Raw genomic sequence first — 14808 nt, 5'->3', positions numbered from 1 at the left:
ATACTGACTGATTCTCATGGCTTCTTAAGAACCGTTGCCCGAAATGTAGTCCATTGGCATTGCCAAAACAATTAGAGTCAAGATGTTGCACCACTTTACATGTACTTTAACAGCTGTGTGTGCTTATTCTGTGCAAATTACCAGGAAACCAGAGACATTAAAGCTGACATATGGAAGGCTGAAGGCTGTAGTTGAGGTTTCCTTGCACTTCTCTTCTCATTTTCCTTATTACCTCTTTTTATCTTCCTCGTTAAGCATATATTCTTGGCTAGTGATGGCGTGCATCTAGCTTTATCTTCCGGGGAAAACTACTAAGTCACAAATGGAATAGAGAAACCTTTTTATCTGTTCATGTGTTGTCACGATATCATACACTTTGCTATTTCTAGTACGTGAATCGCATATCATAAGAGGATTATAGAAAATAACGGTATCCCATCCTACAATAAATTCACTTCCATTTTGGTTCCAACTGCACTAATTCCAAATATGCAAATCTACTGACTACTGATAAGCTCTTTTACCACATATCTGTAGGCTCTACTAGGCTTCGCGGATCACTGGGAAAATACTAGTAGTAGAAATTGGCCAAATAGAGTAAATAGTATGCTATTAGACCGGCAGACTCCAGCATACTATTCACTCTATTTGTGCGCAATTACTTAGAAATTGAAAAGGGTCGTTACAAAAATATACCAGCCGAAAAGAGAATGTGTCCCACCTGCAAAGAAAATATTGAAGATGAATACCATTTCCTTATGATATGTCCATCTTATAATGAAGAAAGGAAAAGACTGATGATTACATGTAAGAAGGAAATAACACTACCTGGAACAAGTAGAGAAATATTTAATGTACTTCTGTCATGTCCTGACTCTGTATCTGTCTACCTAGGCTCAATTCATACATAATGCTATGCAAAAGAGAAGCCGTGCCATAACGTGAAATATATCATGCCATTATCTTATGTATCGAGTAATGATGTTAGGTTAGTGCACTGTTATGGCCTGGTGGAGGCTAGGATAACGCAAACACGATCCAGACGCCCGTAGAAGGGCCTGGTGGAGGCTAGGATAACGCCGGCACGATCCAAACGCCCGTGGAAGGGCCTGGTGGAGGCTAGGATAACGCCGGCACGATCCATACGCCCGTAGAAGGGCCTGGTGGAGGCTAGGATACCGCCGGCACGATCCATACGCCCGTAGAAGGGCCTGGTGGAGGCTAAGATAACACCGGCACGATCCATACGCCCGTAGAAGGGCCTGGTGGAGGCTAGGATAATGCCGACACAATCTATACGCCCGTAGAAGGGCCTGGTGGAGGCTAGGATAACACCGGCACGATCCATACGCCCGTAGAAGGGCCTGGTGGAGGCTAGGATAACGCCGGCACGATGCATACGCCCGTAGAAGGGCCTGGTGGAGGCTAGGATAACGCCGGCACGATCCATACGCCCGTGGAAGGGCCTGGTGGAGGCTAGGATAACGCCGGCACGATCCATACGCCCGTAGAAGAGCCTGGTGAAGGCTAGGATAACGCCGGCACAATCCATACGCCCGTAGAAGAGCCTGGTGGAGGCTAGGATAACGCCGGCACGATCCATACGCCCGTAGAAGAGCCTGGTGGAGGCTAGGATACCGCCGGCACGATGCATACGCCCGTAGAAGGGCCTGGTGGAGGCTAGGATAACACCGGCACGATCCATACGCCCGTAGAAGGGCCTGGTGGAGGCTAGGATAATGCCGACACAATCTATACGCCCGTAGAAGGGCCTGGTGGAGGCTAGGATAACACCGGCACGATCCATACGCCCGTAGAAGGGCCTGGTGGAGGCTAGGATAACGCCGGCACGATCCATACGCCCGTAGAAGGGCCTGGTGGAGGCTAGGATAACGCCGGCACGATCCATACGCCCGTAGAAGGGCCTGGTGGAGGCTAGGATAACGCCGGCACGATCCATACGCCCGTGGAAGGGCCTGGTGGAGGCTAGGATACCGCCGACACGATCCAACGCCCGTGGAAGGGCCTGGTGGAGGCTAGGATAACGCGGCACGGTGCATACGCCCGTAGAAGGGCCTGGTGAAGGCTAGGATAACGCCGGCACGATCCATACGCCCGTAGAAGGGCCTGGTGGAGGCTAGGATAACGCCGGCACGATCCATACGCCCGTGGAAGGGCCTGGTGGAGGCTAGGATACCGCCGACACGATCCAACGCCCGTGGAAGGGCCTGGTGGAGGCTAGGATAACGCCGGCACGATCCATACGCCCGTGGAAGGGCCTGGTGGAGGCTAGGATACCGCCGGCACGATCCATACGCCCGTAGAAGGGCCTGGTGGAGGCTAGGATACCGCCGACACGATCCATACGCCCGTAGAAGGGCCTGGTGGAGGCTAGGATAACGCGGCACGGTGCGTACGCCCGTAGAAGGGCCTGGTGGAGGCTAGGATAACGCCGACACGATCCATACGCCCGTAGAAAGGCCTGGTGGAGGCTAGGATAACGCCGACACGATCCAACGCCCGTAGAAGAGCCTGGTGGAGGCTAGGATAATGCCGACACGATCCAACGCCCGTAGAAGGGCCTGGTGGAGGCTAGGATAACGCCGGCACAATCCATACGCCCGTAGAAGGGCCTGGTGGAGGCTAGGATAACGCCGGCACGATCCATACGCCCGTAGAAGGGCCTGGTGGAGGCTAGGATAACGCGGCACGGTGCATACGCCCGTAGAAGGGCCTGGTGGAGGCTAGGATAACGCCGGCACGATCCATACGCCCGTGGAAGGGCCTGGTGGAGGCTAGGATACCGCCGACACGATCCAACGCCCGTGGAAGGGCCTGGTGGAGGCTAGGATAACGCCGGCACGATCCATACGCCCGTAGAAGGGCCTGGTGGAGGCTAGGATACGGCCGGCACGATCCATACGCCCGTAGAAGGGCCTGGTGGAGGCTAGGATAACACCGGCACGATCCATACGCCCGTGGAAGGGCCTGGTGGAGGCTAGGATAACGCCGGCACGATCCATACGCCCGTAGAAGGGCCTGGTGGAGGCTAGGATAACGCCGGCACGATCCATACGCCCGTAGAAGGGCCTGGTGGAGGCTAGGATAACGCCGGCACGATCCATACGCCCGTAGAAGGGCCTGGTGGAGGCTAGGATAACGCCGGCACGATCCATACGCCCGTAGAAGGGTCTGGTGGAGGCTAGGATAACGCCGGCACGATCCATACGCCCGTAGAAGGGCCTGGTGGAGGCTAGGATAACGCCGGCACGATCCATACGCCCGTAGAAGGGCCTGGTGGAGGCTAGGATAACGCTGGCACGATCCATACGCCCGTGGAAGAGCCTGGTGGAGGCTAGGATACCGCCGGCACGATCCATATGCCCGTAGAAGGGCCTGGTGGAGGCTAGGATAACGCCGGCACGATCCATACGCCCGTAGAAGGGCCTGGTGGAGGCTAGGATAACGCCGGCACGATCCATACGCCCGTAGAAGGGCCTGGTGGAGGCTAGGATAACGCCGGCACGATGCATACGCCCGTAGAAGGGCCTGGTGGAGGCTAGGATAATGCCGGCACGATCCATACGCCCGTAGAAGGGCCTGGTGGATGCTAGGATACTGCCGGCACGATCCATATGCCCGTGGAAGGGCCTGGTGGAGGCTAGGATAACGCCGGCACGATCCATACGCCCGTAGAAGGGCCTGGTGGAGGCTAGGATAACGCCGGCACGATGCATACGCCCGTAGAAGGGCCTGGTGGAGGCTAGGATAACGCCGGCACGATCCATACGCCCGTAGAAGGGCCTGGTGGAGGCTAGGATACTGCCGGCACGATCCATACGCCCGTAGAAGGGCCTGGTGGATGCTAGGATACTGCCGGCACGATCCATATGCCCGTGGAAGGGCCTGGTGGAGGCTAGGATAACGCCGGCACGATCCATACGCCCGTAGAAGGGCCTGGTGGAGGCTAGGATAACGCCGGCACGACCCATACGCCCGTAGAAGGGCCTGGTGGAGGCTAGGATAACGCCGGCACGATCCATACGCCCGTAGAAGGGCCTGGTGGAGGCTAGGATAACGCCCGCACGATGCTGCTCACACCTGTGTCCACGGCGACTATAAATACCCCCATTAGCAGAGCAGCTCTGGCTGTCGGGCGCCCCTAAGTGGGTAATATAAGAGTGGCTCCCGCGTCTCGGAGTGCGTAATCACGGCGTGCATGCCGTCCCCGCGCACCTTGGCGTGATGCACAGCCGCGCTAATGAGCCACTGTGTTTGGTTGCCATGGCGACGTGAAGCAGTTGCCATGGCGACGAGGGACTCGTGGTGCAAAGGTATTCTCATCGGAGTCGATGTTGTTATGTTGTATCCAGGGTAATGAGCAATAGTGTCGTGCAACGTGACTGGGAGGTATTTATTCATTAGGAAGCTCTGGCTGCGTCTTAGAACAAACGAATAAGTGAACGAATTGGATGCTTGGGTAAAGCTCCCGTCACACTTGTGCGTATATACAAGTCCGCATGAGTTGCGGATTATATTATAATGTTTTGGTTTAGGTTAAGTTTGCAGCCGAATAAGTGATTTCTTAGGTTCGATCACTAGGCTTCACAACGTGGGTCAAAGTAGAAAGCAACTTTTTCCCCGCAAACCTTACTTTAACCAAAAAAATGTTAACCAAAAGGAACGAAGGAAGGAAGGAAGGAAGGAAGGAAGGAAGGAAGGAAGGAAGGAAGGAAGGAAGGAAGGAAGGAAGGAAGGAAGGAAGGAAGGAAGGAAGGAAGGAAGGAAGGAAGGAAGGAAGGAAGGAAGGAAGGGTATGATGGATAGATGGATGAATGGATGGATGCATGGATGGGGTATTCCTACCTCAAACCTCTTTTAAAATCAACATACGAGTAGCATCCTAAGTGTGCTACCAAACTGAATACTTCATCATGCTTGTTCATGTATACGTCTATATTTGGGCTTTCTTAAAATCCACACACAGAAGAAACTTAATCTTGAAGATAGAATTGAACGGTGATTAATCTCCGAGCATTTACCATAACCCAACTCCTTATTTAGATAACTATTGTCCAATTGAAATGTGACCAAGGAATTTGTTTACAAAACATTTATTTGAAACGCATATGGCACTGTGACATTGTGAAATAGTGTCTGTTCTGAAAAATACAAATGAAATCTAAAAGAGTAACAGCAAAGTTTTGCATACAAAAAGGGGAAAAGTGGGCAACAAAAACATGCATTTGCTTGATTTCCAACAGTAAAGCATGTATTGTGATTGTGACATTGCATAAAACCTGGTTTAAAAGTATATATACACATTTGTAGTAACTCATCAAAGACTGAATATGTCTAGTTCTTGTGTAGTATAGTCATGGCTTCTTTTTTTCTAGGTAAATCTTATTTCCATGTGCACCCAGTTAAGCGTGCAGTTTCTTGCATCCTCTTTACGTGCTATGTCTGTGCACTATTTACATGTAGCAGCTTGTTGTATACATTATATTGACTAGTATTTATGAACTACATGCATGATCATACATGTATGTCCACTCAAAAATTAGAGACAGAAAAGAAATTATTATATTTTATGGCTTCAAAACAGAATTCACATAATTGTTTATAAAATATCTGGGGTACAGGCAAACATTGGTGCATACAGTGAGTTCCAAATATAATAATTCTATAGAAGCTAACTTCGTTTATTCTTATGCCAATTAAAAAGAACATCCAGTCAGTCAAATTTATACGGTTTACATTGAGAAGCATGGTGCCACGTTAGCAACAGAATTCTTGTCTTCCCATCCCCTAGTAAACATCCAATACAATTTATGCAGCCCCGATATAATTTACATATAATCTACATAGATTTTTGTCCCGTTTCCATGACGACCAGGTTGATGACAGCTCATCTGGCGGGAGTTGTTCTGACGTGTTTCCGTAACTTCATTCTCAACCAATTGTTAGGAGCCATGCAGTGGACGACGAACTCACGTGAGTATGGTCCAGTGTACCCTTGGTCCTGTCAATCATGACAAATACGAGAAATTAGCATAACTGTGCATACAATTGCAAATCATTTGGTTGGTTGGTTGGTTGGTTGGTTGGTTGGTTGGTTGGTTGGTTGGTATTTTTTAAATGTGTGAATAGTTAAATCACGTTGGTGAATGGTTGAATAACATAGTTCTTTAGTCACAACCCAGGAAATGATAACAGTCGACGTTTCGATTACCGTCTGTACAGACGTGTCATCTTCTTCGTGTATCTCGCTTTTGTTGCTTAACAATATGTCTGTGACAATACTTTACGTTTGGGACCGCATTGTTAGCAGCGACACCTAGCTGCAGTGCAAAGTAAACCAGTCATTATTGCCCTGTGGAAGATGACATCGAGACGTTAGCTGTTACCATTTCCTTGATTGTGAATAAAATAACTTTGTTATTATGTTGTTGTTGCTAATGGTTAAGCATTGGAAAGTGACAGATGTTCTAAGACGCTTACTTTTGAGTCGTAGACGTTTGGTGGGTAAGACGACAGCTTCCAGTCAGGGCTGCTCCCGCCAAGCCGCGAACGGGGTGATGGGGTGGGGAGAAGGTCCCTCTGTAATGAGTGCGGCGTCTTGCGGAATAAACTGGAATTGCAGAACATGTTTGTCAAGTTTGATGAATCATCTATGGATATAAAGTCAAGCGTCGGTAATAATAGAAGTTTTTAAAGAAGGTATTTGGTTTTGTCCAATGCTGATTCCAAGCTCTAAAATGAACGATTGAGTGAACGAAGGAAGGAAGGAAGGGAGGGAGGGAGGAAGGAAGGAAGGAAGGAAGGAAGGAAGGAAGGAAGGAAGGAAGGAAGGAAGGAAGGAAGGAAGGAAGGAAGGAAGGAAGGAAGGAAGGAAGGAAGGAAGGAAGGAAGGAAGGAAGGAAGGAAGGAAGGAAGGAAGGAAGGAAGGAAGGAAGGAAGGAAGGAAAGGGTCATTTCTCACCTAGGGAATGCCGTTGTTGAGACAGACAGGTCGTCGTGGTCCATGTTGACGGACTGTGGCGGGGTGTGCGGGATGGCCGTGTACCTGGGCCGGACCATGGCGGCCCTGAACTTCGGCACCCCGAGCCTTCTCTGCCGGGCGAGCTGCGCCAGGGACTGCGCCGGCAGCATGATGGAGGACGTGCTGATCTCCAGGGGCGGTGGGGTTCTCGTACTAGGTGAGTTATGAGGTATGTATTTTCAGATTCAGAATATTACAGAAATTCATTTTTCAGATTTTCATAAAAATTTTCATAAAATTTTTCGGAATTTTTCATAAAATTTTCCATACAATTTTTCATAACATTTTTCATAACATTTTCACAAAATTTTTCGTAACATTTTTCATAACATTTTTCACAAAATGTTTCATAAAATGTTTCATAAAATTTTCATAAAATTTTCATTAAAATTTCATTAAATTTTCATTAAATTTTCATTAAATTTTCATTAAATTTTCATTAAATTTTCATTAAATTTTCATTAAATTTTCATTAAATATTTTCAGATTTTTATTTTTTAGAAATATAAATGTCATGCCATGCCAATCAAAAATATGCACATTGATTGTGCCAACAGTTAAATAAAACCCATTAGCATTGATGCAAGATTCATAATTCATAAACATTGATTACATATAAGTTTTAATATCGTAACAACAAGTAGATAAAATGTTGTCATGGTAGACGGACCTATGCATAACATGTAACTTACAACGGTATTCCATGAGGCACATGGAATACTAATACAAGAAACACAGTAACAATCAATTGTCTGGCTGAATTTTTAAAAAAACTTCACATTACGGTGCAATATGATAATGGAGCAATAGACTGTTGTATGTGTTTTTTCCGTTTTATATTCTAAGTTCTTTGAATTCAATGAATCTTCACGCAATCACTCACAGTGGCTACAGTCTTGTCTCGAATTGAGAGTCAGGTGGTCTTTGGTCAGGATGTTGCCTTGGAATCTAAAGGCCCTGGGTTCGAATCCCGAGCAGTGACTTAACACTTATTTCCTCCCTAGACTAAGCTGAAAATGAGTACCTAGTTTTGGTTAGGGACGACCTCTCAGACGGGAGGTAAAGCGGGACGTCCCATGTTTGAGGAGACCTACACCTCGAGCACGTTAAAGAACCCACCACACTTATCTAAAAGAGTAGGGGTCCATCCCGGTGTGAGTGGATCAACCCTTACAGTCCAGTCTTTCGCAGCTTCTACTTACTGTACAGAAAGTCACCGGCCATGCGAAACAAACAAATGAAAGCCCTGAATTCCAGTGTAAGTTAAGTTAAAATCCTCCCACACCATAAGGTGTATCGGGCGGTGCCCATCCCCGTTTCATAGCCCTGGGCCACACTGTGGTGCAATCACTGCAGCAGGGGGCTAGTCCACTGGCAGTGGAGTGTGTTTAACTTCCATACTGTTTCATAAGTATGTACCATTTTTATAAAGTCTTTGGTATGACTCAATGCGCATCTTGTTCAGAGGTGTCCTACCCGGGAGTTGAACTCGGGCCTTCTGGTTCCAAGTAATCAGAACCAGATGTGATAAATAACAGAAGCTCAGACCACTACACCACAGGGACCCCCCCCCTGAATTCCAGATCCCTCCCATATTGGATCACCCCTTACCTCCTGGTGTAGTACCCCTCTGGATGCACAGGTGGATTGCCCCTAGGAAGTTCGCCCTCGTTCTTGGCGACGCCCAGATGCAGTCTGGGTAATCTGTATGGAGTCTTCACCCCTGTCCCCCATGCAGGGTCTGTGGTATCGTCCATGTCCTGAGCTCCAAATGACGTCCTTATATCTGGTAAACTCCTGAGGGGAAAATGTAATTTTTTAGGGGAAAACAGCGTCCAATATAATGTTACGTTTAATGTCAAGTTTATTGCAAATACATGTAACATAGATATAAGAATGAAAGATACAATAATATACTATTTCCTATGCTATATTCCATTCGAAATATACATCGAGCTTCTGTAAATGCATTTAAGCTCCCTTGCTTTTATTTCGCGCTAAGGCGAAAATGAAGTGTTCGCGGTGGTTTTAAGTTTGCGGGAGCGCTCTAGTCACATACTGCTACAGTATTGGACAAAAATGTTCACGGTGGTTTTAAGTTCGCGGTGAAACGGTCGCCGCGAAAACCGCGAACATAAAACCACAGCGAACATTTCTGCATTTACAGTAGTTTTGTTAGGGTTCACTGCTTCTTTTGAGGCAGTGGAAGACGAATTTACCCACACCTTCTATAATATGTTGGTCCCTCCGACTCCCTCGATTTTAATGATAGTCATGAATAGTGGGAAAGAAAGATTGTATTTTGGAACGGATGATATGAAATATATGAACAGTTGGCATGGATGTTTGACATGTTCTTAAGCCCCCGTCACAAATAAGGAATTCAGCTCGACCGACGTGTTGGCGAGCTTCAAATGTGCATTTTCGGCCGAAGTGCGGCCGACGTCCTGTCGATTACGCGGGCTTCGGGCGATTTTTAAAAATCAAAGTTGATCCAAATATTGGCCTTTTACCAGGTAAGTCGATTCTGACTTCGTCCATGTCCAAGAGATGGTACCATCCCATGGGAAATTTTTAGTCATTAGTGTTCGACGGACGTCACCCGAGATTTTCATTGGAAAATACGGTCGACGCTCGGGCGATTTTGAAATTCGGCGAGCTAATTCGGCCGATCTACAAATTCGGCCGACGCTCGCATGAATTGTGACAACGGCTTTAGTGTAATGTTTCATGATGATCTACGTTGTCAGTGTAAATTGACCTTTTCAGCACCGTACGATAACTCAAACGCCACCTTAATTACTCTCTTTGGGAGTGATAAGTTTTGAATGATCTGAAAAAACGGTGATTACTTCGCCGCTAATGAAGGCGGCACGATAAAAGATCTTTTGTGGAAGGCCGCGGTGGGAGTTCGTGTTATCAAAAGCAACAGTCGCAAGAAAGGTCATAGATATGAATCAGTCTTTGTTTTCTTTAACAGTCGCCGTGTCGTGTTTTCGTAAATCATAATGAAATGTTTCTGTTTTCCTTGTCGAGCGAAACGGCGGCAATAGTTTGTTTGTTCTGTTCACAATCAACCGTTTCTTACTCGTTTTTCACCTGTGTGACCCTAGGTTGGAAACATACACTAAACCAATGAACGTTAACTTTCAAGGTTATGTGTGGGGTTTTACAGAGCCCTTGTTCTGAACTCTTTTAAAAGTAACAAGCTACAATTGGAGACAATGTTTGTTCTGTGTATCTATTTTTTAGATGAATGTAAACTTTGTTGGATCGTCAACAACAAAAAATCTCGCTTAGTTACAAAATACGCAATAGCTGAAATACTAGCTGTGCCCCTTCATAGCCCTGTACTTGGAGCGTGACAGAACGGTACTGGTTGATGTAAATTTACACCAGGTAATAATACGTGCCTTTTCCTGAGACACCACAATGGTAAACAAACACGGACGGTATCGTTTTCAAGATGGCGGCCTGTCAGCAGTGCCCTGTCACGCTATGCACACATGGCTATTGTCGGTACTTTTAAGAGTCAGTGGCGCCATTGTACAGTTTGCTACTCTGGGGGCCGTGGCCTTTGCCTTTCGCTTCACAGGTGGTGAAACAGTTCAAACATTGGCGAGGAACCGTGAACCCTGACAACGCTGTTTCATGCATTCACATACCATTGTCAATACATCATCGCAAGAGGGGTCACAAGAATTCTGCTATTCCTATATATGTTACCGAACTGTTAAACAAGTCTGAATGGACACTTACTTGCATCAATAATGATTTTTTAACGTCCTTGCAGACACGTAGACTTACACATGTGAATAAACCCTTAGGAACTCCTTTACGGAAGACTGTCAACAAATCATCATCTATGAATATCAATGTATACTTCCTAGATATCTGTCTTAATGAGCTGTTAGTGTAAAAGCATGGCAATGACATCACGATAATTATAATGTCAGGAAACATTACACAACAGGCTTTTGATCGGTAACCGCATCCAAACGTCTATCAAATTTAAAAGCCATCAAACTTTGAATAATTTGTATTCCCAAAGACGCATTTTAGTATGGGATGTGGTGTTTCGTCATTTCTAACATACATGGTATATATGATTGTTATGTAGTGTCTTGTGAGTGTACGCAACAATCAAATGACTTGTTGATGAAGGTTAGACATCCAGGTAATAAGATACGCCAAAAATAGTTACTCAAGCAACAAGCTGGATAAAATTTTGAAACAGTCAGACGTTTCAGACAGCATCCGCTATCTTTTGTCTGGTAGAAGACCTAGTTCTAGTATAAAACCTAGTTCTATCAAATATTTCTTTAGTCACTGACGAAAGATAGCGGATTTTGTCTGAAACGTCTGACTGTTTCAAAATTGTATCCAGTTGCTTAAGTAGCTATTCTGGGCGAATCAAATGACTTGTTTCTCCAAGCAAAACGCAAGATAACAGTTACTCAAGCGACAGGATAAAATTTGGAAACGGTCAAACGTTTCAGATAACATCCGCTGTCTTTCGACGGTAACTAAATGAGAAGCTGGAGTTTGGTTCTCCAATACTTTTCCACATTATCTGCGCTGGCTATTCTTTAAACATGTCTTTTCCTTGCACATCTTGAGCATTTTTGTAATAGTTCTGTGGGGGTTTTTTTCTTTTACTGTACGTACTCAGTTGGAAGTCTTCAAAGGCGTATCTTATCCACATCATTTTTGATTTGACGAACATTTTTCTAACTCTCCGTACAACTAAAAAGTGTTGCCATGTGCTCCGGCCTTCGGTACAGACACGGGTACATAATTTATGACCTAACCCGACTAGTAGTGTGAATAATTCTTTTGTAGCGTGGTTACAGTCGTCGGTAAAGTCTCTGGGCTTTTCAAAACTAAACAGAGGATTTTCAGACTTTGAACCGTTTAATGAGCCACTCTTTTTTAAAAGCTTGTAGAACGCAAACGGGTTTTCTTTATGTATTTTAAAATCGCAAACGTTTTATACAAAACGTTTGGCAAAATACACCATAACGCTGGATAAAGGCATTAACTTTACACAGTAACAATATTTGGTGTTTATGAAAATCTAATCTTATCTTGAGCCGAAATCTAGCCTTGTTCGAAATAGTATATCTACTTAAAAAGTTCACTTCCAGTCCATTTACAAGAGACAAATGAACGTTACTTAGCAAGCTATTCTAAAAACGATAAAGTAATTTCAACGCTGCTATAATTTTCATAAGGAGATGGTTGGAGACTCATTATTCATAAACAACTGAACAAAATAGAAGTAACACTAGCTTTTCAGGATGTTTATGTAAACAGCTATGCATAAAAGAGGAAAAACCACACACGTACACAAGCTCTGAAATTAACGTGCATGTTAGCTCTATGGGATACGTTTAACTGCTTGTGCTTTCTAGTATGTGTAGCTATCTGCAAACATTCTTATCAAGTTTTATCTTGTTTGTAGCACTTGTCTTCCCCCTATACAAACTCATTCCAACGTCGCCATACACAGCCCAATTTGACGGCATGACTCCCATAGTTGCGGCAGGTTTTCGTACGTTGGGGAATGCTGCACTGTTCCAGTGTTCCCTTCGCAAACAGCTGTTTAAAATCTCTAGTTTTGTTAACAATTTCAGACAATATAAGTCACCTGAATGATATGTTCTATCTGTGTACTCCGTAAATACAAGTGTTTGTAAGGAAACGTTGTTGTAGACACAGAGTAAACTGCTACACCCACAGCACTTGAAACAGTATCAACCACTCTCAATGACCCAATTCAGAGCTTCCTAGCAACATACTACAGGTAACATGGCGCGGGGTACAAACTACGGTTGGAGAAGCCAAGACAACTTACTCTACTTTTCTTCTACGTCTTGTAGTCCTGGAGCCTCTCTTGTTCATGCCGTTAGAAGGTAGCCCGCCATGTTGAACTTGAAACCACATAAGATCACTCCGTTCCAAAACAAGAGTCCGGGCCGTTCCATGATACTGTAAACATGCCTATTCTGTCCGTATGTAGATAGGTAACATGATACGGGCCAGGCATTGTTAGTAGGGACACGTGACCGCACCTGTCAGACCAGTAGGAACAGGTGTCGCTCACCTTTTGTTTGAAGAAGTAGGTGCAGTTTTTCCTTATATCGCCAGGCGGCTCTTTTGGGATACAGACAAGCTTGGCTAAAAGGCTAATGTACATGTATTTGCAATTTTCATTTCGCACAAGATAAAATCACAAGATAAAATTTCAAGAAATGTAGATAACGCGTCCGTCACAACTATTTTTCATCGTTTCCCAATTTGTAATGGATATCCGTGGGAAAACTACATTAAAAGCGTTAGAATCAGTAGGAAACTAAAGAAGCGATAATTCATATTGATCATATTATTGTTCAATGCAGCAGTTGGAAAGGAATGCACTGAGTCATCATCCACGTGCTCCAAGAATATCCAAATCTCCAGGTCTCCACCCCCTAAATGTAAAAAGAAATTAATGAATAACTAACCAAGCTCAATTCTACAGGGAAGTGTTATGTGAAGATCAAAAGGGCCTGTCATTGTTTGATTTTTGTCGAGATAACATTGAACTAAACCGATAGTAAATCTACCCAAGGTTATGATTAGATAGCAACCTGGCCGTGTTGTTTGGCGTTGCTGTTGCGGGATACACACCACCAAGAAAACAAGTGCCTATTTGGAAGAAGCCTTCTGTGGCGCACTACATTTTAGAACCAGGTAAGATTTAAATCATCATGTGTGGAGAGTTGAGGAGAAAGTTTGTTTTCATGATATCTATTGCATTTGTACGAACAGGGGAAGGCTTGTAAAAAAACTATTCTGACTTCGAGCCACCCCTTTTCTCTTAGCTTTGCTTAGTAACGCACTGCATATGCACGAGAAATAAAGTACGTTAACTTTTTACCAGCAATGTTCCCCGCGCGAGTGTATATTGGTAAATAAATGTCACATACGCGTGATGAAAATCTTATCACAACAAATGTTTCTTTTCTGAGTTTTCGTAACTTTTGTATAACCAGGCGACTCTTTTTCTACGTCCTCATGCAGGGATGCGAAAGCTATAGTTTGTGCAAGGAGGTTATATACAACCGACCGTTTTGAGTATATATTCAAATGCAACAATCCCCACAATGCGAAAATAGGTAAATATCCTTACGACTGCTTTCACATTAGAAAAATATCGAAACTAATGATTAAACCAACTCGATCATAACTGTTACGCTATATCAAAATGTATACTAGCCCTTATTGTATCGTATGATAAATGAGGATGCTATATCAAAATGTATGCTAGCCCTTATTGTATCGTATTATTAACTAGGATGTTAAGTTTTATTCTATACTTCTACTTTGTATTATGTTAACGAATTCTTGCCATACTTTGTACCATGTACAAAGTTCTTCTATGTTATAAACACCTTGGTTTGTGATATAAAACCTGATCATTTCTTTGACCCTGGCTTGATTAAACGGCCAACCTGTTGTGCATACCCACTTCACCCTGAAAGGTCCAGTTCAACTGAAGAGAGAAGTCTGTCTCCCGGGATACTAGAGTGATATCAAAGTTAATAAATAACGAGCCAGGCTCGAGTAACAGGGTCGTGTTGCATATGTTAATATGCATATGGCCAGGGTCCAGCATTGTGTGATTTATGTGGAGATCATATTGAACCAACTGAATAGTAAATAGTAACCTGGCTTTGTTGTTTGGTGTTGCTATCACGGGATAGAGACTGCAAAGAGGACAA

At 44.8% G+C, this 14808-nt stretch overlaps 1 protein-coding gene across 1 annotated transcript; it reads right to left on the bottom strand.

Moving 5' to 3' along the window:
* Positions 1 to 5098: 5098 nt before the first annotated feature.
* Positions 5099 to 13102, bottom strand: LOC136420685 (uncharacterized). The gene is made up of 5 exons (XM_066407758.1): positions 12900 to 13102; positions 8654 to 8839; positions 6983 to 7195; positions 6502 to 6631; positions 5099 to 6022 (listed from the first exon to the last, which is right to left on the bottom strand). The coding sequence occupies exons 1-5, from the start codon at positions 12986 to 12988 to the stop codon at positions 5909 to 5911; spliced, it is 732 nt and encodes a 243-aa protein (XP_066263855.1). The 5' UTR covers positions 12989 to 13102; the 3' UTR covers positions 5099 to 5908.
* Between the last annotated feature and the right edge of the window lie 1706 nt (positions 13103 to 14808).

This window comes from Branchiostoma lanceolatum, chromosome 15 (genome assembly GCF_035083965.1).
Source record: "Branchiostoma lanceolatum isolate klBraLanc5 chromosome 15, klBraLanc5.hap2, whole genome shotgun sequence".
In the NCBI taxonomy this organism is placed as follows: Eukaryota; Metazoa; Chordata; class Leptocardii; order Amphioxiformes; family Branchiostomatidae; genus Branchiostoma; species Branchiostoma lanceolatum.
This window is presented reverse-complemented; position numbering and strand designations above follow the sequence as displayed.